The 26,637-nt window shown below is 40.1% G+C and overlaps 1 protein-coding gene across 1 annotated transcript in view; it reads left to right on the plus strand.

The window, feature by feature from the left end:
- The window catches only part of RNF217 (ring finger protein 217), a 123,156-nt gene that overhangs the window by 65,236 nt on the left and 31,283 nt on the right, over positions 1-26,637 (plus strand). The window contains exons 2-3 of the mRNA XM_089686438.1: positions 19,100-19,333; positions 22,993-23,157. Coding sequence (XP_089542564.1) covers positions 19,100-19,333; positions 22,993-23,157 — 399 coding nt within the window. The remainder of the gene's footprint in view (positions 1-19,099; positions 19,334-22,992; positions 23,158-26,637) is intronic.

The following is a 26,637-nucleotide window of genomic DNA, read 5'->3' on the forward strand; positions in this document are numbered from 1 at the left end:
TTTTTTGTTTTTTTTTTTAAATACTAGTTGCAGTTGTTGAAGACCTTATCATCTGTGTACATGTGCAACCATTGAATGGTGTGCTTAGACCTGCTTTCACTGTTGTGGTTTTTCTTTTTTTTTTTGGGATAAAGCAGTTTTACTTTATTTCTTTAATTTGAGTCTTTAAACTGTTTTTTTTACTACCTATAGATAATCTTTGTTGTATACATTTACATGCAAACCAGCTCCATATTTTGTGTACCCCTTCCCTGAAGCCCCCCTCCTGTTTTTTTGTTGTTTTTTTGTTGTTGTTTTTTTTGTTTTTTTGCAGTGTGGTTTTGTTTTTTTATCTTGCAGTGTGGTTCATTTCTAGTGACAGCAGTGAGCCGTCCTTATTCCTGGAGTGTAGCGCTCAGCTAGTAATATGTGAGCATTTCTCTGCCCTGTAGTACTGTGAGACCAGGTTGATGATGCTTCCTTAATCTATAGACTGAACAGAATCTATTCCCTTTGAGGTTTCCTCTGAAACATTGCCCTCTAAACAGAGCAGCATGGAGTGGTAAGGGAAATGGATGAGTCATGTTTGTTTTTAAGTCCTGACCATAATAGATACACAAATAAAAATTTTCTCATGTCACTTTGTTTCTTCCCTTTTTAAATGGTAAAGTCAAACATTTTATGATTTAAGTTTTTGGTAGAATGGGGAAGGACTCAAACCCCTGTGTAATGTCCCCACTAGGGAGATTTATGCTTACTTTCTCTCATGATGACCAGTGTCTTGGGTACAGAAAGTGACATTTTTAAGTTGTCAGTTGGGACAGGTTGGAGTTTATTGCCAGTGACATTATTGCACACACTGGCGGAAGTTGCGGCGGCACCATCTTTGTTTTTGGATACTGTGATTCTACCCATCTCATGTGAATGTAATAGCTAAGTAAATTTTACTGAATGTTATCGGGTGCAGTGAGTTTTTGTTCTCCTTTTTAAACCATGTACATGTGTGTGTGATATTTACAAGGAGCCTTATGATATTGGTGCGGAGCCACAGCATGTGGTGTTGCCTTGGATGGTGTATGGCTATTTGTTTGTCTGAGATCATATCTATCTGGTAAGGAGTGTGTGAGCACTCGTGGTGTGTACATTTTACAGCTTTTGATCATTTATATTGGTATTGCATTTTGCACTGAAATTTTTGTACTTGGTGGACTCTACAGCCCTGGCCAAAAGTTTTGAAAATGACACAAATATTAATTTCACAAAATCTGCTGCTTCAGTGTTTTTAGATCTTTGTCAGATGTTACTAGGGTAAACTGAAGTATAATTACAAGCATTTCATAAGTGTCAAAGGGGTCAATTCACGAAGATATAAATACCGCATTCATTTTTTAGTTGAAATAACTTATGTGGTATTTACTTCAAAAGTAGTCAATTCACTAAAAACATGCATTATTTACTAAATGTGGTAAATATTTGTTTTGCAATATTTAGCACTTGAATTTTGCGTTATATGGTGTTTTTTCACATTTTTTTTCTTCGCAGTCTAACATTGCACCAGTATGCACACAGCAATACTGTGAAACTGTAAACATTGTAGTGTGCTTTCATTCACAAAATGACCTCCCTCTGATGAAATGTTACAATTTATTTTCATTCTTGGGCTCAGAGGAGAACATTTTTACACTGATACATTGTATACTTTCACTTTCTGGCCAGTGCAGAGTTCCTCTAATTGTTGTTTTGTACATTTCTAAAATACCACCAGCAAACACCTGGTAATAAATAATGAATGTGTTTTTAATTAATTGACTTTAATGATTTATCTCATTTTTTTGTGGTATTTATCTCACTATTTTAACAAATGTGTGGTATTTACCTCACATTCGATATTTTACTTTGATGAATTGGCTTCTTTTTTTTTTTTTTTTACGCTCATGCAATAATTTATGCAAACGAGTCACGTGACCATGTTATCGCATGCGGTAACCTTTAGTGAATTGACCCCATAGGCTTTTATTGACAGTTACATTAATCACTTGCCATCCACCCTATAGCAGAAGTACTGCTACAGTGCGGCACGGCTGTGAAAAAATCACGTGTGTGTATATATATACGTAAAAAAATGTGAACAGTGAGCGTAAAGAAATATATGTTCAGCTAGTACAATGTGGCAAACCCTCTACTTCCACTACATAAACACATAAAGGTACAGCGCTAATAAATATACAAAAACCAGATGACAAATATGTGAATATTCACTTTCATAAAGTCCAGTATTGCAGTGTCCCAAAAATAATCTGTGTCAATGATGACCAGCAATGAAAATGTCCAACATATTATGTGAATCGATAATGATCAGTGATAAAAAGTGTCTTCTGTGACAATCCTCCACCGCTATGCACTCAACAGAAGCAAGAAGCAAAACAACATTGAATGGAAATCACTCCTAAGGATGCATCCATCCACTCCCTTTCGCCATGCAGTGATAAATCCAGGGTGAGGTACCTCCTGGGGAAAGCGCTCACACACAGAGCCCAGAGACAGCGAAATATAGTGTAGCATTTTATTTAAAAGTTCTTGCAGCCACATGGAGCATAAAAACAAAATTACAGGTAACCACTCACAAAGATGGCAGCCGGACCATCATCATAATCCTCATCTGCAGGTAAGTCTGTCAAGATGTACTAGTATGCAGTGCATACTAGTACATGATGACCTAAGCCTGCATGGGGGACCATTTTTGTAAATAAAGAGATTTTACTACCAGTTTAAAAAAAATTTTCACAAACAATCTTGCCTGACTGTATGACCATCTTTAGTGATGTAAATGTGCACATCAATGACCTGTCACACACTAAATATGTTGTCTTACTTAGACAAGTGAGGAAGAAAAGGTGAAACACACCTCAGGGCTTTAAACACCCAGGTAGTCACAACAGCATTATTTTACACATAGCCAATGGAAACGCCAAAATACATGGCTCAGTAACCTGGAAAATACTATTTGTTTCTGTGTTGCTTAGTAGATAATGACGTTTCAGGGCCTGTTCTGCAGTTTGAAAACGTTTACTGCATTATGTTCAGGTTTTTTTTTTTTTTTCCTCTTTAATTTTTTTTACACCTGTATTCTATCTTTTGTTGCATATCTGCATTGCTGACCTCATCCAGCCTTTTTTGTAGCCACTTTAAGGCTACATGAATGCACCCCAGCAAGAGCTGCAGACAACATAGGAGTACAACTTAGAAACGGAGTGTCACAGGAAGAGCCTAAACAAGGATTTTATTGGAGAATTCCCAGATATTTTTTAATAAAAGCATGAGACTGAAAAATATTAAAAATTATTTTTAAAAGCACAGAACCATGTATCTAAGCCCAAGAACACAAATGTAATCTGTTCCAGTTTATTGGGCTGCAGTTGGTTTTGTCCCCTGCCTAATTGTCCTTGGCTTTCCACATTTTATTTGTTGGGTTTCATTTCCTTTAGGCATCACATGTGGGCATTATCTAGCGTGGCCTGCATGCAAATACAGTCTTCCAGGAACACCCACTCCTCAAGACTGACACCCAATCTGCAAAGCATTGCAAAATCACATTTTTTTATTTTTTTTTTAATGCTGACAGATGTTTTATGTCAGGGGGAGACTGTATCTTTGCTCATAAATGCTTCTCCCTTTCAGTGTGTTCTTTTTTTTCTGAGGGTAATCTGATGCACAGCTCAGCAAATAAACCGGACACAATTCTGTGCTGAAATTAAGTAACATGTGCCGTGTGCATGTGTGGGAGTTATGTCATCCTGGCCTGGCCATTCAAAATGGCTGAAATTCTGAACCTGGAATAAGACCAGGTGAAGAAGAATGTGCTGGTGATGAGGGGGGCTATGACCATCGCATCTTTGGAGCAGGGCTTTCACAAGGTAAGTGTGTGTGATAATGTGTGAATATATTCTGCATACTTGCACATTATGACAAACGCTCCTGGGGGCCCCAGAATTTCTAAGCAGTTTAGTTCCCCTTCAAGGGTTCATTTAAAGTGCTAGTTTAGGGGTAAGATCAAGTGTTAGTGTAAAGGATAGGGTATGGAGAGTGATACAGGGGGGGCATGTGTGTGAACAATAAACTTCATATTCGTTTCTTGCATCCCATGTTGACATATGTACCAGAAAGTGTGTAGGGCAGACCTCATCATGTTTGTAAGGCATGCATAATCTGCCATACACACAGCATGTCATCACCACTATGCACTAGGCAGACATTGAACTGCATGGAAGAGTGTATATATGTGTGATGATTTTTTTTTTTTTTTTTAGGGCGGGGGAGTATAGTTCTAAAGATAAAAATTTACAGCTATTAGTAACAAAGTCCATCCCACACAAAGAGAAGGGATTTTAGAATTAAAGCAGAACTAAACTGTATCTGAGCACCACAAACTTAAAACACTATTTAATTCATTTTTAATTTGCAAAGCAAACTTGTCTATCCAACCATGTCTTTTGCTTTATTTTGTTGAGAAGTCTCTTTGAAAAACACATACCTTGCATTTCTAGACACGGCCATCTTGAGTAAGGGCAGATGATTTATGTAGCATTTACTTCCTGGAATCCATCTGATCTTAATCAGAACCATATAATGCAAACAAGCACACCGCTTCAGGTCAGTCCACTATATACAGTCAAGGCCAAAAATATTGGCACCCCTGCATTTCTGTCAGATAATGCACCACTTCAAGAAAATTGTTGCAATTACAAATGTGTATGCATTCTTATATTTATTTATTTTGTTTGTATTTAGACAAAAAAAGGGGAGAAACAAAAAGCCAGAAATGCAGGGGTGCCAATAATTTTTGGCATGACTGTAAAAATCCAGTTTCATGTAACAGGGTGCCGGTTCAGTTCACAGCAACATGATATAATCCAAAAGAATACGGATGACCGCATTCAAAAATATAAAAACTCCAAAATGATTCAATAATAACCCATTAAAACACAAACATCACAGCTCTACAAGCAAATAGAGTTGATGCGTTTCACGCAAACGTGAGCTTAGCTATACTATACTAGCAAATTGAAGCCAAACTCCAGCTCATACTTTTTAAGCCATTACAGCAACAGTTCTCCCCTTTTGGGATAAAGGTTTTACATAAATAAAACTGATCATTGTTAGCTCTCCTGCCAGTGTTGCATAGTTTGTCTCATCCATGTAACTGCTATATTTGCAGTATAGCTTGTTCTTTTTTTTTTAAGAAAACAAGCTTAGTGGTTGGATTGAAAACCTATAAAATAAAACTAACTCAGCCACCGTATCTAAGAATTGGTAAGCTGCAATATTGTTTTTTTAAGTTTAACTACCTACCGCCAGGCCTATAGTAAAAAAAAATGGCCAAGTGGGAACTTTCCAATTCTGGGTGGATGTCATATAGTGCACGGTGGCAAGATCAGTTCACCGAACACCGCAGATGACATATTGTTGTAGCTTTGACCAGTCACAGCGATTACATGACAGCTGTACACAACGAACAGCTTTCATTCGTAGCCATTCATTGTGTACTATTGTGATTATCTCTGATTGGTCACAGTGCTCACATGGTACAGATAGGGCCACTCACACAACATCTGTACCATGTGATAGCATCGGCCCGTCACAGCTATCAGAATAGTACATACTGGCAATGAATGGATACTATTCATTAAAAGTATTGCTTATAACAGTGATCATCACTGTAATAAGCTATTATAGTGTGGGGGAAAAAAAAAAAATCCTGATCACCTCCCCAGGGCAGTACGGTGGCACTATGGTAACACTACACTTCTCTGGTCACAATATAATGGTCAGGACCTCCTATGGAGAATGGTAGTTATGCAGACCCATTGGCTTTCTTATTTACTGACCCCGGGATATACTGCATATGCAGCGCAGGAAAGTCATAAATATATTTTTCCAGGCCAGAGACCCCATGTATTGAAGCAAATCATGACTGCCAACTAGCATTTTTCAGAAATGTAAAAAAAAAAAAGAAGAAGCTTCCATATTTCTCTCATTCCAGGTTTCCTTCTAGTGATTGCAATGTATTCATTTAAAGCCATTTTATGTTCGTTATTTTGTAAATGTCTGTAGAATGTGTAATCATGTTTATAGATTTAAAAAAATATATATAAATAAATGCTATTTATATATAGAGAGAGAGAGAGATTTTTTTTTAAAATATATATGTATCCATCTGATAGTGTAAATTCATGTGTCTAATTAGCTGTGCTTCAGGAAGAAGCCCTATACAAATTGTTGCACAGAGTTTGGGTGGCTGGTAGAGAACCAGTATGAGATAATTGGCTCCTTTCTATGCGTTTGCTACTGTGAATAAATGCAATTTTCTGTGTTCTGGTGCTTCCCGTATGCATGACTCAGAAGAGGACGACTATTTAATGGCTCATACTTAAACATGTGAACATCACTATTAGCAATTAACGTCAGCCGAGTAGTTGTTAAGACCTCTTGCATTAAAAAAGTATTCTGGCTGGCAGCTCCCCAGAATCACCCTGCATGAGAACACTTCTAATTGGCAGCCAGAGAAAGTGACCCACTGCCTTATTAATACGCTCTTCACAGATTCCCCTGGCTGAGCATCAGACATGTTTTTAAATGTACCTAGAGCAGTGTGCTCACATACCAACATGGGAAAACATAGCAGCTTTCCAGGACTTCTTGGTCTGACACTTCACTGGGAGGCTTATGAGATTATGTGCATTCAATATTCATAACAAACAATAGTCTGTTACCCACTCTTATCCCTGAAACACTCAGGCCTCATTTTTTTATTCAAATTATCCAGCTACTGATAATTTGGGAAAGCACACAGCAGGACTGTAGCATATTTTGCCAGCAGCATATCCTTCATCAAGGATATGTGTTATGTGCTAAAGGCTTTTGCATATGAGTGTGTGTGGTTGTATTGCGTAAAATTTGCGTAGTCTGCATACAGGGTTGTATGTCTGCATGCATGTGCACATTTACAAAAGTACCGCCGTATACCTACTTACAGCCATTGCTTCCTATAGACGGCCATACGTAGCACATGTGGTTCCTGGGTGGAGAAATACACCAAGATTTTATGGCATACAGCCACGGATGCCTGTGTGCATGAGCCCTATAAGTAAAGCCCAATTCCAAAATTGGTTTAATTTGGAATAACCATATAGACCAGGGGTGGGCAAACCTTTTGACTTGAGGGCCGCAATGGGTTCATATATTGGACCCGGGGGCCAGACCAAGAGTAGATGAATGATGTGTATGTGTCATCCATAGTAAGTATAGTAATATTCCCCCATAGTAAGCATAGTAATTAATCCCCCATAGTAAGCATAGTAATTCATCCCCCATAGAGTAATTCATCCCCCATATAGTAATTCATCCCCCATAGAGTAATTCATCCCCCATAGAGTAATTCATCCCCCATAGAGTAATTCATCCCCCATAGAGTAATTCATCCCCCATAGAGTAATTCATCCCCCCATATAGTAATTCATCCCCCATAGAGTAATTCATCCCCCATAGAGTAATTCATCCCCCATATAGTAATTCATCCCCCATAGTAATTCATTCATTGCTCCGCGCGTTCCTCTCGCCGTGTGCCCGCGCTGTTCCGGTCTTCAGGGCGGACTGTGAGAGGAGCCTAGCTCCCCTCACGTTCATCACGCTGCCCCGCCTACACACATCCTGACAGCATCACGCTCCACGGGCCGGATTAAAAGGTCCGCCGGGCCATATACGGCCCGCGAGCTGTAGTTTGCCCATTGCTGATATAGACTGTAGTGGTCTTATGATACAGCTGCTTCATTAAGGCAAGGTTCACATCTGTGCGGGTGGTGTCGCTGCGGATCCGCACTAATATCTGTACAGCTGCACCACCCACACAGAGGAATGTGGACCCATTAGTTATGATGGCATGCTGCCTGCACAGGAAAACGCAGCCGTACTGGGAACCGAGGTTCCCGTGCGGGCTGCGTTTTCAGAAGAAGTGCAGTGACTTCTTCCCTGCTTGTCAAGGAACACAGGAGTCCATTCAAATGAATGGGCTCTCGTGCTGGCGCAAAACACGTCCTGCACAGCCGCATATATGTGAACCAGCGGTAAATGTTAACTCGAGGCAAATTTAAAAGACACAAACTAATGCAGCTCTGTGACCATAAATACATCTTTAAATGCATTTTTTAGCACAATCAATGTATGTACATGATTTCAACCTGTTGAAGTCCCCATACAGCAGAGCTAAAGTGTTTGGAGGAAGAAGCAGCACAAGAAGCCAGTTTTTGGCTGATAGGTAGACAACACAAAGTGGCAAAGAGATGAGCTCATCACTTTGCTGCTTTTCCTTTAACTGTCCAGTCACAGGCTGGGGCAGATTCTAAACTACCTGGGCTCAGAGGAAGTGGGTTGAATGATACGTCTGAGGACCTCTAGTTGCAGAAAAGAGTACTGCTGGGGAAATCTGTGCATTGAAGCTGGCTTTGTTATCTTAGGGCAGCTTCACACTGCCCTGCTGTGATTTTGCCAAAAATTTGCTGCATCTTTGGCACTCTTTTTGAAACTGCACCAAAAAACTGCAAGACATCATAGAAGTCTATAAGAAAGTGCAGCTAACTTGCATGAAAACTGTGGCTAGCTGTGCTTTGCCCAAAGCACATTGGAAGCCGCCTTAAAGCTCTTTATTTTTATCTTCTGTTTGGCTGGAGTTCTGCTTTAAATGATGAGATGAAGTAAACTTTTGGACTATGTATGTCTACTCACCTAGATATCTACAAAAAATGTCGCTGTGCCAGTAAAATCATTTAGATCAAGCTGTGTGCAAACGAACCACGCTTTTTTTTTGTTCCTGCACAGTATACAGAAACAAGAATGATAGATTGTACTTGTTCTATGATGTCCTTTCCAGTGACTGCCACCCTGGGAGTGCTTAGCTGTGGGAATGTGCCTGAATAGAGTTCTTAGTAAGGCATATGAACTAGTGACTGCCTCCGAATGGACTCTGCAGATGCATTCCAGCATCACTCTTGTGGTAGCTGATTTGGTTGTCACACTGTGGCTGAAGACAGCAGCTGTACTGGATAAGATCTTAATAGGACGCCATATTGTCTACAGCAGAGCACACAAGTGCCATAGGTAATGGTAGTCATTCTGTCTATTCATTTTAGTTGGTCATTTCTGGTTATACAGCATAGCTGTTTTTTAAAATTGGTATATAGTGGACTCAGCAACTGTAACAAATGTAATTGTTTTCCATTGTTTATAATGTTATGTAATGAATGTACTGCGAGAATATAGATACAGCCTTTGCTGACCTGTACTTGTTCCTGTTCAGCAGCTTAGAAAATATTGAAATCCAACGACTGTTTTCAGGTCTGTTTGTTCCTTCCTGTTTAACTGGTTAAATAGTTTAGAAAAATGGGAGGAAGCACAGAAAGTCCATTTTATGTCATCTGATCTCAGCCTTGTTTATTTCATGTGTGGTAATTTTGTGATGTTGAGATTCTTCATTTATAGGACTTTTTTTGTGAAATAAGCAGATTTTTTTTATATGTGTAACTGGTTGCTTTACTCTCAAAACAAATAGAGAATATTTAAAAAAAAAAAAAAAAAAGTCTGCACAGTTGTAAACATTATTTCAAAATTGTTTTTAAGGATAAGTTCACATTTTGGACAAAAATAATAAATGCACATTTTTTGCAGGTAAAAAAATGTGCACTTATTTTTGTCCAAAGGAGCCTGTAAAGCATTGCACCAACAATCCGTAAATCGCTGATGACGTGCAGGTCTCCTGCAGACTTGTCAGAATATCTTCTTGCCATATGGGATGTACACGCAAGCAGATATTCTGACGCTTCAATGAACTACCATGGCGCTGTGGAGCGCCATTCACTGAAAACTACAGCTGCAAAGGCGGAGCCCCGCAAGGCCATGCTGTTTTTAAATGTGACAGACAGTACGAGGAGAAGTTTCCTTGTACTATTTGTCAGAGTGGGAGGGGTGGCGGGCGCTGCTGCGGCTATGGGAACATGTTCCATGTTCCAAAGGTAAACTTATCCTTCAACTGAACTAGTGTGCTGCAGCAAAGTTTAGAACACTCTGCTGGCAGCATGCTGGAGAGCCAGACTGCTGCCCTCATACACAATGCAGCGGCCCTTGTCTCCAGCTATCCGACATACCCCTGTGCCAGGTGTTCAAATTAAAAGCACAAGTCAGGGAGCATGAGAGCCCCAAGGGGAACTGGTTTTAACCATTCCCTGCTAATATTATATATTATAAAATATTTTATAACCTTTTTTTTCTTTTTCTTTTTCATATCTAGTAAAACTTTCCTTTGACAATATTATGTGAATCATTCACAAAATACAAGGCTTTCTGTGAATGGACAAGGGGCAAGGAGCCACAACTCTCATAGTTGCAGGGCTGGAAGTATGGCAAGGGCTATACTTTCCACTGTCAATGTAACTGTAAATGGTAAAAAATGGCTGCAAACCTGGAGGCAGCTTGTGATGTAGAAAGAAATACTTTAAAATAAACATACACTGGATAGTGCAGGTTTAAAGTAGTTTAATAATATAAAAATGTCAAAGTGACTTGATCAGGGCATATCAACAATAGGCATTATCCACTGCACCACCAAGTCTCGCCACTAGTTGCTGAACAGTTTCTCATTGTGAAGCTGACATTAGGAGGAGGTGTAAGGCCCCTTTCACATGAGCAGACTGATGGGTCCACCTGTCCGTTTTTCAGATGAACCCCATCGGTCCATCTATAGACTTCTATGGACTGACGGGTGTTAGCAGACAATAGTCCTCTGATACCTGCTGGCATCTAATCCTTTATGCCAAAAACAGACGGATGGGGATCCCCATCCGTCCAGCGGATCAAATGACAGGTGGAAATGACAGGCGGTCCGGTTTCCATCTGACCGTCCCACTGAAATCAGCGGGTAGTGTCTGTGTCCGCTCTGCAGAGGGGACATGTCACCCACCTGTTCAGCGGAGATCAGTGGCGAGATTTCCCACTGAGCAGGCAGATCATGCTGAAGGATCTGCCCCATCTGAAAGGGGCCTAAAGCAAGATGATTTCTGATATGCACACTAGGAGAGCCAGGAAGGGAGAGTAAGGCCTTCTTCGCATGAGCCTTTAGCCCTGGTTCACATATATGTGGACGTGTGAGTCGTGTTTTGTGCTGGCAAGAGAGCCCATTCATTTGAATAGATTCCCATGCCCCGTGACATGCAGAGAAGTCGTCCCTGCACTTCTCCTGAAAATTCAGCCTGCACGGGAACCTCGGTTCCCAGTGCGGACAGCATGCCATTAGAACTAATGGCACCCGCCCACAGGTCCGCATTCCTCTGTGCGGGTGGTGCGGCTGCATGGATTTTCATGTGGATCCACAGCGGAACCACCCACACAGATGTGAACCTAGGCCTGCTCCCATACATGGAGTTCCGGTAGCAAGGATTAGGAGATTCTTGCAGCTGGGATGACCAGTACATGCAAATAGCAAAGGTTGCTCAGTCTGTACATTGTAGTGACAGGCTGACATCAACTGTTGCTGTTTGCATGTATCCGCACATAGAGTGGGTTTCTGTAGTTAGGGATGGGTGTCCAAGCAAGTCATTTGGTAACTGCTTGGTGTATAGCTTTCTTCAGTTACTGTGCATTTAACTTGTGCTTTTCATAATAAAGGTTTCTTTTTTTGGTAATGCTGCACACCACCACACACTGTAGTGCGTCCATGCAAGTCATACCAAGGGCAAGATGCATTGGGGTGTCATCAAGAAGGAATGACACCACAGCACACCAGCATTTTCATGTTTTCATGCATTGCGGTAGTGCATGCGCTTCCGCAAAGCAAAAATGTGGAATCAGATTTAAGGTTTGCTTAGATGAAGTAGCCATGTGGTAACACATACCATATTTATCTATGTATGCAGTGCTCATAAAGTGACCTGGGTGACCAATAACAAAGATTAAGATCAAGATCACAAGTTAACAATCACTGATATAGATAATATGCCTAATCTGTGCGATAGAATGTAATTTCTTTATTTTCTTTTTTAATTCTAAAATTAAGAAGGCAGTGTAAAACGAGTGCAATATTTTTTGAAAAAGTAACGCATCTTCTGGTTCAATGGGTGTAGTAGCAATTCTTGATAAATACTCAAGGTGCTCATCAGACATTTTGGTTCTAATTTTGCCCTTCATGTGCTTCATCCTTGAAAATAGTTGCTCACAAATATAGGTGCTGCCGAAAGCTGATGACATGAATAAGGTGTGATTGTGAGGATATTTTTCTTTGGGAAGGTAAAACTTCAATAAAAGTCCAAGGAGATGCTACATTTTTTTCTCTGGCTGCATGTGCTTGCAAAGTGTAAAGACATTTTTGCAAAAAATTATTTTATTTTGAACATTTTTAAGTACGTTTATGATTTTGTGTTGGGCTGCGTTCATAGCTGTCTTGGTCCGCAGGTTGGACACCCCTGGTCTAGTATTTTTTTTGGCCTCAACAAAGTGCCAAAAACTGCAAAAAATAAATCTGAACACTTTGTATTCTTGGCATTTGCATTTTTTTCTAGCTATTTTGTATTCCTCACAAGCTTTACTGTATGTTTTTGTTTGCATATTTGTTGAAGCTGAACTTTCACTAGAGTGTATTTGTGATACTCTAACTTTTAACTTGAGCAGGAAAAAGTCAGTAAGCTTCTTCGTAACAGGCTCTTGCCAGGAGGTTTCATAGCAGTAATTAATGATCGGTTTCATTAAACCCACCTGTCTACACAAGTTGGCTGTCACTACTATGCTCAAAGAGATTAAAAGCTTGTAATAGCTTGTTTGTAGATGGTTCTCTTGTTACCTGGAGTACATCTAAAATGTCCAACCTGTAACAAAAGCTGTGCTAATTATTATTTCATGAGACTTGCATAACTGCTTTGATCTTCCCTTGATACTTCATGCAAATGTGGCATTTAATATAGTATAATATGTAAGTATACCATTTTGGGCAATGAATGGCAATGTAAATACACAATGCATTTCAGTGCCCTAATCCATTGTCAAATGCATGTTTGAAAGCCTGGTTTCAGCCTGTTAAAAATGTATAAAATCTACTCATGTTTTCCCAGCTTCTGGTGGTTTGCGGAAGGGGGGACACAGTATGGTGAAGTGTGTAGAACTATAGATACAGTATATCATTTTTTTTATCTCAAATATTTTTATTGGACCGATTATATTACCAAGTTACAAATGGCATATGTATCTTCCGTAGTCTGGAGAATGTGACTATCTCATGGGACCTAAAAAGTCTGAGACATTTTTTATTAGCAATGCTATAAATATTTCAATCTCTAATAAGAAAAAAAAAAAAATAACCAGTGTGAGAGGTCTAGTATGTAATTATATTGCGACTGATGGCAACTGTTAACTATGTTGTCTTCCCCAAATTCTTAAGATATCGTAGAATGATCTGTTTAATAGAGTGAGCTCCTGTAACACAAATCATTGGTGTTTAATCCTGACATATGATGTGCACTTGCTTCTTATGTAAGCAGTGACACATACTAGATTTTACCTATAATATGTCTATTTATACTATACTGAATAATTAGATCCTTGTTCATTGGATTGGTTCTGTGTGCTATTCTAGCTGGCACTGAACCCTTTTTGTGCATTTGCATGTAATGTAATTAAGAATGACTAAGCTTTTAAACCTCTGCTGCTCTGTCAGTTTGTACAGAGGACGATACTTCAGGTTGGAATTGTCAACCGTATGTCAATTTAACATGAGCTGAACAGATTAAAACAGGACATCAGTGGGTCACAAGTTACCTGCCTTGGCTTACACCAGTTCTTTCTAGGCTATGTGGCTATGTCATGCAAAACAACAACACCGTTTAAGGTGTAGTCAACATTGATGAAGTTTGACCTCTGTAAAAAAAAAAAAAGAAAAAGAAAAGTGTATGGTAACTCCATGCACGTTTTTTTTATGATAGATTTTTGTTTTAATAGATTCATTTTTAATACACGGCTATAAAAAAAAGAAAGGAACACCTTGAAAACACATCAGATCTCAATGGGGAAAAATATCCTGCTTGATATCTGTACTGATATGGACTGGGTAATCTGTTAGGAACGTAAGGATGCCCCATCGTTTGATGGAAATGAAAATTATCAACCTACAGAGGACTGAATTCAAAGACACTGAAAATCAAAGTGAAAAAATGATGCAGCAGGCTAGTCCATTTTGCTGAAATTTCATTGCAGCAACTCAATAGTACTCAGTAGTTTATATGGCCCCACGTGCTTGTATGCATGTCTGACGGGGCATGCTCCTAATGAGACAATGGATAGTATCCTGGGGTATTTCCTCCCAGCTCTTGACCAGGGCATCACTGAGTTCCAGGACAATCTGAGGTGCAATCAGGATGGACCAAAAAATGATATTCCAGAGGCATTCTATTTGATTTAGGTCAGGCGACCGTGGGGGCCATTCAATGGTATCAATATCTTCATCCTCCAGGAACTGCCTGCATACTCTTGCCACATGAGGCCAAGAATTGTCGTGAACCAGGAGGAACCCAGGACCCACTGCACCAGCGTGGGGTCTAACAATCAGTCCAAATATTTTATCCCGATACCTAATAGGATGTCATTGTCTAGCCTGTAGAGGTCTGTGCGTTCCTCCATGGATATGTCTCCCCAGACCATCACTGACCCACCACCAAAACGGTCATGCTGAAGGATGTTACGGGCAACATAACATTCTCCATGGCTTCTCCAGACCATTTCACGTCTGTCGCATGTGCTCAGGGTGAACCTGCTCTCATCTGTGAAAAGCACAGGGCGCCAGTGGTGGAGCTACTAATTCTGGTGTTCAATGACAAATGCCAATCAAGCTCTTTGGTACCAGGCAGTAAGCATAGGGCCCACTAGAGAATGTCAGGCCCTCATGAAGTCTGTTTCTGATTGTTTGGTCAGAGACATTCACACCAGTGGCCTTACTGGAGGTCATTTTGTAGGGCTCTGGTAGTGCTCATCCTGTTCCCCCTTGCACAAAGGAGCAAAACGGTCATGATGAACAATGTTACAGGCAGCATAATGTTCTCCTTGGCTTCTTCAGACTCGTTCTCGTCTGTCATGTGTGCACAGGGTGAACCTGCTCTCATCTGTGAAAAGCACACGGTGCCAGTGGCAGACCTGCCAATTCTGGTGTTCAATGGCAAATGCCAATCGAGCTCTATAGTGCCAGGAAGTGAGCACAGGGCCCACTAGAGGATGACGGGCCCTCAGGCCACCCTCATGAAATCTGTTTCTGATTGTTTGATCAGAGACATTCACACCAGTGTCCTGCTGGAGGTCATTTGTAGGGCTCTGGTAGTGCTCATCCTGTTCCCCCTTGCACAAAGGAGCAGATATCGGTCCAGCTGATGGGTTAAGGACTTTCTACGGCCCTGTCCAGCTCTCCTAGAATAAGTGTCTGTCTCCTGGAATCTCCTCCATGCTCTTGAGACTGTGCTGGGATACGCAGCAAACCTTCTGGCAATGGCAGGTATTGATGTGCCATCCTGGAGCAGTATGGAAAAAAAAAAGTCAATGGCCTCCATCTGTAAAACCATTCCTGTTTTGGGGGTTGTTTCATTGTTGCCCATCTAGTGCACCTGTTGTTTTTCAGTTTCACCTGCTTTGGTGTTAATGAAAACAACTCCCTCTGCTACTTATCCCAGGAGTTTAATTGACTTGATGCTATACTCTGATTAAAAAGTGTTCCTTTAATTTTTTTGAGCAGTGTATATAAAAAATATATTTAAAAAAAAACTGTCCATTTCGGTCAAGTGAAAACTGAATTTTCTGTTTTTAGTCTAGAATTTTCATGAAAGTGTTCCACTATTAGAAAGGTATAGTTTGCATTTTATGTTTAAATCTGCTTAAGGTCTTGTTTCCAATTCAATCCTCTTGTTAAGTGTGCAGTTCCGTATGCGCCTTTACATCCATTTGTAATGTATTTGCAGGACATCTGCTGTGCATTTTGTGGCATTGTTTTTTTTTTATATCAAGTTGCATTTACATTTATTGGTGGTGCATTCATGTGTGCTCCAGTATGTTTGCCAGTGGTGTATAAACTAGCTCATTGAAATACATTTATATTTTTTTCATACATGTTCACACTGCTTTTAATAACTTGTTCAACTGGAGTTGTGCTTTAATGCCTGTTGAGATAAACTTAGATTGCTTTGTAGAAGAGAGTACAGTGGTACCTCGGTTTATGAATGCCTCGGTAACGTAATTTTTGGTATACGAATGAAAACCCTTTGAAAATAATGCCTCGGTTTACAAATTTTTTATAAATTTTTTTGCAATACGAAGTGTACGTCGGTGCTGATTTTTAAATGCAATTGCCGGCTTATTTTTTTCTTCACTATAGCTTACAGGATTAGCTGTCACTTTCCCCGGAGTTAAAGGAAACTTTGTGTCGTTTAACTTGGGGAAATGAACTAAAAGAAAACGTTCTCTCTTTTAGCTGTGGGGAAAGTGACAGCTAATTTCTGAGTTATAGTGAAGAAAAAAAAAAGTGGTAATTACATTTAAAAACCAGCACCATAATAAATAAAAAAAAGGCGTGAGGTCCCCCCTCCCATCCATATCAAGCCCTTTGGGTCTTGTATGGTTTTTGAGGGGAACTCTTGCACCAAAATGTAAAAAAAGAATGGCGTGGGGTCATCTGTCTTCTGCAGTAGATCCAACGTCAATCACGATGTCTGCCACCGACCCAGGGACATCACCCGAGTGACCGTGCCCCATGTCACATGGGGTGGGGTCACATGAGTGATGTCACCGGGTGGCCCCACCCCTTACATATTTAAGAACTGTCAAGCCAGTTCAGAGGCATCGTAGGGAAAGGATTTTTTTTTTTCCAGGGCGGTGGCACTGTACTGCTAGGGTGACCGTATGTAAAATAAAAAAAAATATGAAAATGTAAACAAAATTTTAGAAAAATTATAATTTTTGGTTATAAACTGATTTGGGTTTTATACATATATATAATTTTTTTTTATTTACTAAAAAGATAGCTGAATACATTTTGGCCAAGATTTATAGAGAGATTATTTGCTAAATTATATAAGAAAAACACTTTTTTCAAAATGTTTGGACTTTTTCATTTATATAGTAAAAAAAAAATAAAAAATCCCAGTGGTGAATAAATACCACCAAAATAAAGTTTTCACAATTGTCATTCAAAGTGTGATAGCGCTGAAAGCTGAAAATTGGCCTGGACAGGAAGGGGGTGAAAGTGTCCGAACTTGAAGTGGTTAAGTAAGAACTGTATGTATACAAAGTCTCACTTTGAGGTCTCAGGAACTTAGCATGTCATGTATGTACATCACTGCCAAACTTTTCTGATGCCATAATGACCACAACAAATTGTTGTTTGTAAGATGTTCAACATAATTCTGCTAGTTGGTGCAAGGTTCTCCATCTGATAAGAAGTAGTTCATAAGACATTGGATGACCTTTACTGTTGGTTTGTAAACATGCAGTAAAAACTGTTTTACAGTTTGCATATTTCCTTGAAAACACAAACTTCAACTCCTGCTGCAGTCCTTGATAAAATACTGCAAAAAACAATAAGGTATGCTAACCCACAGAAACTAGTTTTGCTGTCGTTGGCCATCATTTGGACACTAAAAGTAGTTTTTAAGACTAACATTTTTTTTACCTAATGCATTCTCTGCATGAACGTAAAAAACCTTCCAAGACATGAGCTAGAACTCAATCCAGCGCTGTGCCCAAGAGCATCATCGCTGCTCTCTCTCTCCTCACTGGACATGGAGGCAGCAGTGGGAGCCATTGATTCCTGTCAATGTCAATTAAGTCCACTGAGGGGGAAAGGGGGTGGGGCCGAGTTGGGCTGTTTGTGTCTATAGAGACACAGAGCCTCGCTCGGGAGCAAGCCTGCATGTCTGCCCCTATAGCAAGCCGACGGGACCTGGGAAGAAAGGGTTTGGGGCCACTCTGTGTAAAACAATTGCACAGAGCTGGTAAGTATACCAAGTTTGTTATTTTAATTTTAACAAAATAGAATTTAGTAATACTCTTATTACCATTGGGTCATAATAAGCTATGGAAAAAAGGGTCACCAAAAGATTCCACTTGGCTTAAAGTGGTAGTAAAGTCCTACAGTAAAACAAAAAAACAATGTGGGCCCCCCAGGCAGTTTACGACATATATGCTAGTATTTACCACACACTAGCACATTATAACAGACTTACCTTAAAACACGGCCCTCCAGCAGTGCTGGAGTCACTGCTATCGGCACTTCAATCTTCACTCAATCTTCCTTCAGGGCTTGTGATCTCAGGCTCTTTGAATGGCGGGACTGCAATGATGTCACTCCTGTGTATGCACATGGAGTCACTGTTGCAGCACAACGCTCTCAATGGATGGCATACTCCAAAGTGCTTTCCATTCAGAGCACAGTACGCATGTACCTGTGATGTTACCGGCCTCTAAGAGTAAGGGTTATTTTAGGTACAAGTCATAAAGTGGAGTTTACTACCACTTTAATTGGTTAAAGCTTAACCTCAACAAAAATGAAAACATGTTTTGGCTAACAGATGAGTGAGAATCTGTTACGTATTTATTGCTTACGGTTTCCACATTAGAGATATTTACACTCACGTCCTGTCTGTCACCAAATAAGGAAAAAATGATCAGGGAGAGATCCCATCTTTTCCTTGTCGCACCCTGTCATCCTGGCAGGAAGTGGGTTAAAATCTTCAATGAGGATACAGATGGCAATAAAAATCGCCATCTCTTTCCCCCAGTCAGCTTATGTGTATGCATCACAGAAGAATGTCTCCTAGTTTTGTCTCTCTCTCCCAGTTTGAGATGCACTGTACAATGAATTACAGGAGACTGATACCAAGTCAAATTCTTGTACTTTCACTAGTTGCAATGAAAAATAAATGTGCTTTTTGTATATATAAATACATAACTGAATTAGCTGGTGTTTTTTTTAATATCTACCTGATGTTTTAACTCTTAGGAGTTGACAAAAATAGACATTGGCATTTTAACTTTTTTTGATGTTTTGAATTGACAGGTGCAGCTTGGGCAAGTGGAGATTAAATGCCCCATCACTGAGTGCAATAAACATCTAGATGAATCCACCGTCTTATACAGCCTGCCGCATGATGACATCATCAAGTACAAGTACTTCCTGGAACTTAGCCGCATGGACTCCAGCACCAAGCCCTGCCCGCAGTGCAAGCACTTTACGACCTTTAAAAGAAAGAGTCACATTCCAACTCCAACCAAATCCGAGAGCAAGTTCAAAGTGAGCATGTGTAGCCAATGACACTCAGATTAGTGATCCTAAAAGTAGGGCACGGATTACTGTGGCATTAACAGCTATTTAATTTCAGGGGAAGTGCCTTGGAAATGATCAAAAAATGTTTAATTACAGGCTAGATGGTTCTGAACAGGTTTAAATACCATCTGTATACCTAGCCTACATTATGGTTTCAGTTTTTCAATTTTTATAAATCTTACGAACATAAATCAACTTTCTATAAAATGCATCTGTTCTCATGTCATCTTTAAGAACATTTAAAGCTTTAAAGGGGAAGAGCACATGACAGATTTGACATGGAGAGAAGAGATTATTTCATATTACAAAATCATGAATAAATGTTGAGGCAACAGTTTTATTTAGCTGGGCTGTGTAGCCACATTGGTTTCAATATGAACGGCCTGATTTTTAATTCTGTTTTCTTTTGTGCCAAACCGAACACATTCCCTTTGGGATTATACAGGGATCACATTCATTTTTAGCATACCAACCTATTGACTTAACCATAGCATGTTGAAAGGTTTAGGTATGTGGAGCAGTTACATAATGCAGTAAATGAACCTAATGCAGTATAAATTAATTAGATAACTATACATAGCATACTACCTATGCACATCACTGTTGCCTAAATTCATACTGATCCTTTTGATTTCATACAGGAACATTTTAATTTTAATGCTACATTTTTTGCTCTAACTCATTGTAACGGAGTATATCAATTTTGTGGTTAAAGTTTTAAAGCAGTAATTGGTGTATTTAAATATGATTGCAGCAGAAGTAAAGGCAGGAACTTAGAGATGCTCATTTTCCAGTTTGCCATGGGAGCTCCAACCCCTTGCTGTCTTCAAATCTGTGGATTAATATTCCCCAGGGCATTCACTCATATTGTGAGAACATTATTCTACGCTCTTCTTTTCAGGCTTGGAGCATTTAGTGCTGTGGGCTCTGAAGTGTGCAACTGCACCGTCACTCTTAACTCAGGGCATCCACTAATGATTGGGAGCCAGTCAGCATAGTTACTATTCATGTGATCATCATGCCATTATTATGTCTGCTAGGATATAGTGATCAGATTTGTTTACAAACATAGCCGTGTCGGCTGCATACATATTTCTATGTAGATACTTTTCCTAAAGCCCAATTCCAGACACTATAACCTTTTCAGATTTAAAGCAGGTTTGCCTAAAAAACAATCCCCGACATGCAGGCTTTCTTCCCTGTCTTAAAATAAAAGTAAACTGTTGCTCAAAACAACAAATAACCTTGATAATGATAAAGTACACAGTTCATAAGTCCAAAGGGGGTAAAAGACTAGCTTGCTTATCCTTAGAGCAGCAGAAAGAAGGGTATCTGTAATATAGAGAATGAACACCAGAGTGTGCATCGAAGTACAGCAAGTTCAATTTATTGATAAAAGTGCAAATGATGCACTCACATTTAGTGGAGTAAAAAAAGGCATATCATACAAACAGATGTAGTCATTCCAGGGACCCAAGTCTGCTTTTATGATATGCCTTTATTTACTCCACTAAATGTGAGTTCATCATTTACTGTTTTATCAATATATTATTAAACTTGCTGCACTTAGCTGCACCCTCTGGTGTTCATTTCTGTCTTGCAAAACAATTTAAGATGTTGGATTTATACAGCTTTCGGTGTACTTTTAGCCACTCTGGGAGTAAACGTTGCAGGTCCTGTAGATCCCAACTGTGGAGTTCAGTTTCTGCCCCATCTGCTCCTGGTCATTCACAAAATGAATCTTGGAGTGAGAGCAGTGCAGAAATAGCCAAACAAGTTTAATGTTTTATTCCCTGGGGATAAACTCTGCACCAAATTTCTTAAATCTGGCTCTAAGCCTAGTTAAATAGTGCTATTAAAGCTGAATTCAAGGTATGGATTTTTTTTGCATAGCTTTGACCATAGTAAGTGTACATATTCCAAAGGATGCAATATTACAATAATAGCCACCAGCACTACCCTTCCCCAAGAAGGGGTCAACGCTACCATCAGTACAGTTTCTTTCAGTGCAGAGGGTCAGTGGGACTTTGATTGTGTATGATTAAATAGACAAATTTAAAACCATACCCAAGGGTGCATTTAAATATTGATCTGGACCTATAGTGTAGATTTAACGTTCACCTTTTAAAGGCAGTCCATGAATAGTGTTCCATAATTGTAATCTAAGGCTTTCTTTACCATCACAGCCGCTAAGCAAAGGAGAGTACAATTTGCATGCGTGTGCTGAGAAAAATGTCACTCCCTCTTACTCTTAGGGGGCACTTGTCCTAACTGCTGGTGCATTCTAGAAAAATGGACAGGATGGAGCTATGAAAAGTATCAGAAGTGTTTAGGGCAGGCTTCACTCAATTCACAAAAGGAGGAGGAATATAAATGAATGTTTTATTTGCATGTAAAAAATGTGCATTTAATATTTTTGTCTGCAGGAGCCTGGACAGCATTGCACCAACGATCAGTAAATCACTGATGCCATGCAGGTCTCCTGCACACCTGTCAGAATATTTGCTTGCCGTACGAGATGTATGAGCAAGCAGATATTCTGACAGGAAGCTTCATTGATCTACCACAGCGCTACACAGCGCTGTGGTAGTTCATTAAAAATTACAAGCCAACAGCCACTAAGGCTGTCGGGTTTTGCAGTTCATTTATTTACGGAAGTCCGTGAATGAATGATGCAGCTGTGTGGGTGGAGCCCTGCACGGCACCGCTGTTTTCAAATTTGACAGTACAGGGAGACTTCTCCCAGTACTATCTCTCAGAGACAGGGGGGCTGCGGCTATGGGAACATGTTACATGTTCCACCCTAAAACTGGGTGGAACATGTAACATGTTCCCAAAGGTGAACCTGACCTTTAACACTTTAAATCACAATCTCGTAATTTGATAAATGTGCATTTTTTGTAAATTCTGCACAACATTTTGTTAATAGTGCATCTTTCAATTTTTGTTTTTTTGAAAGATTTTGAAAATGTTTAAAAAAGGAAACCTAAGCATACACGTTAAATTTCGAAAACAGTGGGTGCATTGGTTCAGCAAGGTTTCAAACTGTAAAAAAAACTTGAAAAATCCCCTTCAGTCACTCTTGAGAGAAAAGTACAATTTGTGTGATCAGACTTACTTTCCATATAATGTGGTAGATATAACATGGGTCCACAAGGGACATTCGGAGTTGCATAATGAATATCACAAAGACCTTATACCTTAGCTGCTAAAACACATTTCATTCTATTAATTTGGGTATAGGGCAATAGTGATGTGTTCAGGTCATACTTCATCCTTGCAGGTGACCTAGTCTATTCAAATTGTATTAATTCCACCATGTACATCAGGGAATAGAATAGTCATTAGTGAAAGCATGTCCCTGGGTCCACATTTTAATTGTAGACTCCAACATTCTTCAGTGAGCAATACTAGTGATAACAAACTGTCCAGTTATCTCATAGTATGTGGCCTAATTGGGTTCTGATAAATTGTACTCTTCTGTATAGTTCAGGAATCACAGGTTCTTGGTTATAGTATATTGGAAAACAGCCATAACACGATTTTGAACATAATATAGAATGCTGTCTGTCCATTTATGGTGTTCCAACCTAAATTTACATTTTCTTGTTATTTCCTCTCCCCAGATTCAGTGCCCATCTTGCCAATTTGTATGGTGTTTTAAGTGCCATTCTCCCTGGCATGAAGGCGTTAATTGTAGAGATTACAAGAGAGGGGACAAGCTATTACGGCACTGGGCCAATGAGATTGAACATGGGCAAAGAAATGCCCAGAAATGTCCTCGATGTAAGGTGAGTAGTTACACATTTAGGTAGTTCATTTATAGAGGTAAACTAGAACTGCACTAATGCAAATGGAACTTGTGCTTATATAGTTTATTACAATGCAAAGAGAACACATAGCTTGGCATCCCTGAGGTTGTTGCAGCTTGCAGTCTGGAAAGATATATATATATATATATATATATATATATATATATATATATATATATATATATATATATATATATATATATATATATATCTGGCTTTAGCAGGTACAGGCACATGTACAGCATGTCTAACACACCATTCATTTCAAAGCCTCTTCACAGCTCCTCTGTAGCATTCTTTGTGGGACCAGTCTCCCAAGGCAAATTAAATGTTGGGTGACATTTTGCTGATGTGCCAGAGACCATCCCTGTATGCTTTGTAGGAACTGTATGTACTGTCAGCTGGATCCATAGGAGAGAGGATTAAGTTTATACGTGACCCAGAAACCGCTACCCTTATCCTGGTGTATATCTACTTTCAGGGGCTCAAAAGATACTGAATCCATAGACAGCCAGGAAAATACCAATTTCAAAATGAAGCCAGCAATGGTAGTCTACATACTTTTTTTTTTAAGTACAGGTTTCCATTACTGTAATAAGTGTCATTTACTCATAAAGGTAAGTAATTGGCTATGGACAACACTAATGCCATCTCTGAGATAGCAGCAAGTTACACTGACGGACAGCCCCGAATTTGATGCCCCATCATCCTTTTCTACTATGCAAAACGAAGTAACGGAAACTGTATATCAAATATTACACTGCTCAAAAAAATTAAAGGAACACTTTTTAATCGGAGTATAGCATCAAGCCAGTTAAACTCCTGGGATATTGATCTGCTCAGTTAAGTAGCAGAGGGGGTTGTTAATCAGTTTCAGCTGCTTTTGGTGTTAAATTAACAACAGGTACACTAGATGGGCAACAATGAGACGACCCCCAAAACAGGAATGGTTTTACAGCTGGTGGCCACTGACTTTTTTTTCCCCTGCTCATCTTTTCTAACTGTTTTTCACTAGTTTTGCATTTGTCTAGGGTCAGTGTCACTACTGGTAGCATGAGGCGATACATTGACCCTCCAGAGGTTGCACAGGCAGTCCAACTCCTCCAGGATGGCACATCAATACTTGCCATTGCCAGAAGAGTCTCAAGAGCACAGAGGAGATTCCAGGAGACAGACCGTTACTCTAGGAGAGCTAGACAGGGCCATAGAAGGTCCTTAACCCATCAGCAGGACCGGTATGTGCTCCTTTGTGCAAGGAGGAACAGGATGAGCACTGTCAGAGCCGTACAAAATGACCTCCAGCAGGCCACTGGTGTGAATGTCTCTGACAAAACAATCAGGAACAGACGTCATGAGGGTGGTCTGAGGGCCCGACATCCTCTAGTGGGCCTTGTACTCACTGTCCAGTACCATAGAGCTTGAATGGCATTTGCCATTGAACACCAGAATTGGCAGGTCCGTCACTGGCACCCTGTGCTTTTCACAGATGAGAGCAGGTTCACCCTGAGCACATGTGACAGACCTGAAAGGGTCTGGAGAAGGCGTGGAGAATGTTATGCTGTCTGTAACATCGTTCAGCATGACCGTTTGGTGGTGGGTCCGTTATGGTCTGGGGAGGCATATCCATGGAGGGACGCGCAGACCTCTACAGGCTAGACAATAGGCAATGGCACCCTGACTGCCATTAGGTATTGGGATGAAATCCTTGGATCCATTGTCAGACCCTACGCTGGTGCAGTGGGTCCTGGGTTCCTCCGGGTTCACGACAATGCCTGGCCTTATGTGGCGAGAGTATGCAGGCAGTTCCTGGAGGATGAAGGAATTGATACCATTGAATGGCCCCCACGCTCGCCTGACCTAAATCCAATAGAACACCTCTGGGATATCATGTTTTGGTCCATGCGCCGCCTCCGCCAGATTGCACCTTAAACTGTCCAGGAGCTCGGTGATGCCGTGATCCAGATTTGGGAAGAAATACCCCAGGACACCATCTGTCATCTCATTAGGAGCATGCCTCGACATTGTTAGGCATGCAAAACCGCAAGCGGGGGGCATGGCATACAAACTACTAAGTATCATTCTGAGTTGCCTCAATGAAATTTCAGCAAAATGGACTAGCCTGCTCCACCATTTTTTCACTTTGATTTTCAGGGTGTCTTTGATGGAAATAAAAATGATCACCTACAGAGAAGACTGAATTCAAATGACGGGGCATCCTTATGTTCCTGACATATTACCCAGTCCATATCAGTATAGATATCCAACATATTTTTCCCCATTGAGATCTGATGTGTTTTCAAAGTGTTCCTTTACATTTTTTTAGCAGTGTACTTTTTTGTCCAGTGGTGACACTTTTAGGTTAGAATGGACAATAACTAAACATCACTGTTCAGATTGTTTTTCTTGTAAATGTTCTGCCAACTACTGAGTTTAAAAGCCTATATGCTGAAAAGAGCAGCTTTTCCATTTTGAGGCTCACGTTTCATTAATTGGGTTGAGAACATGAGGCTGATTTAGCCACCTTGTGCACTGATCTGTATAAACATGATAGTATCATACATGGTGGGATTCTCCACTGGGTCAGCATGTTAATTTTTTAATTCTCTTTTAAAAGTGGACATACTTTGACTTCCTAGATGTCCGTTTCCTCTCATATGAGCATCTGTCAGCGGATTGCTCTTTTAGTGCAGATATGTCACAACATTCCATGTCTGAATCCTTTCAGCTGCTCTTGTGTAATCGGGTGAAGGTGATAGGTGAGCTGCTCTTTCTCTGTTCTCTTTTGTCAGCAGGATTGCTTTGGATCTGTATTTACACTCCACGTCACTCTCACATTAATAATTTACAATGCATTGCAGCAAAAGGCTGCTTTGTAACCAGAGGTTATTTAACTGGGCCAGTCTTTCTTCCCAAAAAGCCCGCAAGTGGTTATCTGTTTTCTAACAGATGATTATCATCAAGTATTTTCTACCACAGCACTCAAGTAATCTATTACACCTGCCCATTTCTTGACCTTCTAAACATCCCTTCTTCCACAATACAAAGCAACTCATCTCTATCCACTGTGGTTTTATTTTTCATCTCTCTGTCCTCCGTATGTGATCTTCGTGTTTTTGAAGGACGGGACTGACAACTGCATGGTCTGAGATAGAAGCTTTTGTTTGGGCAACACCTTTGATTTGGCAAAAGACAAAGTAGTTTACAGTTTCACATTGCCTGAGGCAAAAAAAAAGCCTCGGTGGCCATCTGATCAGAGCAGGTGGGGAACCCCCAGTTATGAGTCCAATTCTGGTGCACTCCTGAGCAGAAGGTAAAAGAACAAACACACTTTGTTATTGATTGCTACCATTGTTTGGAGTGTGTTAATAGCAAGAAGGCGTTCTGTTTTCAGATGAAACACAAGATGATCTTCAGTGTTTTCTATAATCTTGTGCTAAAAGAAAAGCTGCAGAGGGCAAT

Source organism: Staurois parvus, unplaced genomic scaffold, assembly GCF_062004578.1.
Source record: "Staurois parvus isolate SC_StPar_1 unplaced genomic scaffold, SC_StPar_1.0 ptg000397l, whole genome shotgun sequence".
Lineage (NCBI taxonomy): Eukaryota > Metazoa > Chordata > Amphibia > Anura > Ranidae > Staurois > Staurois parvus.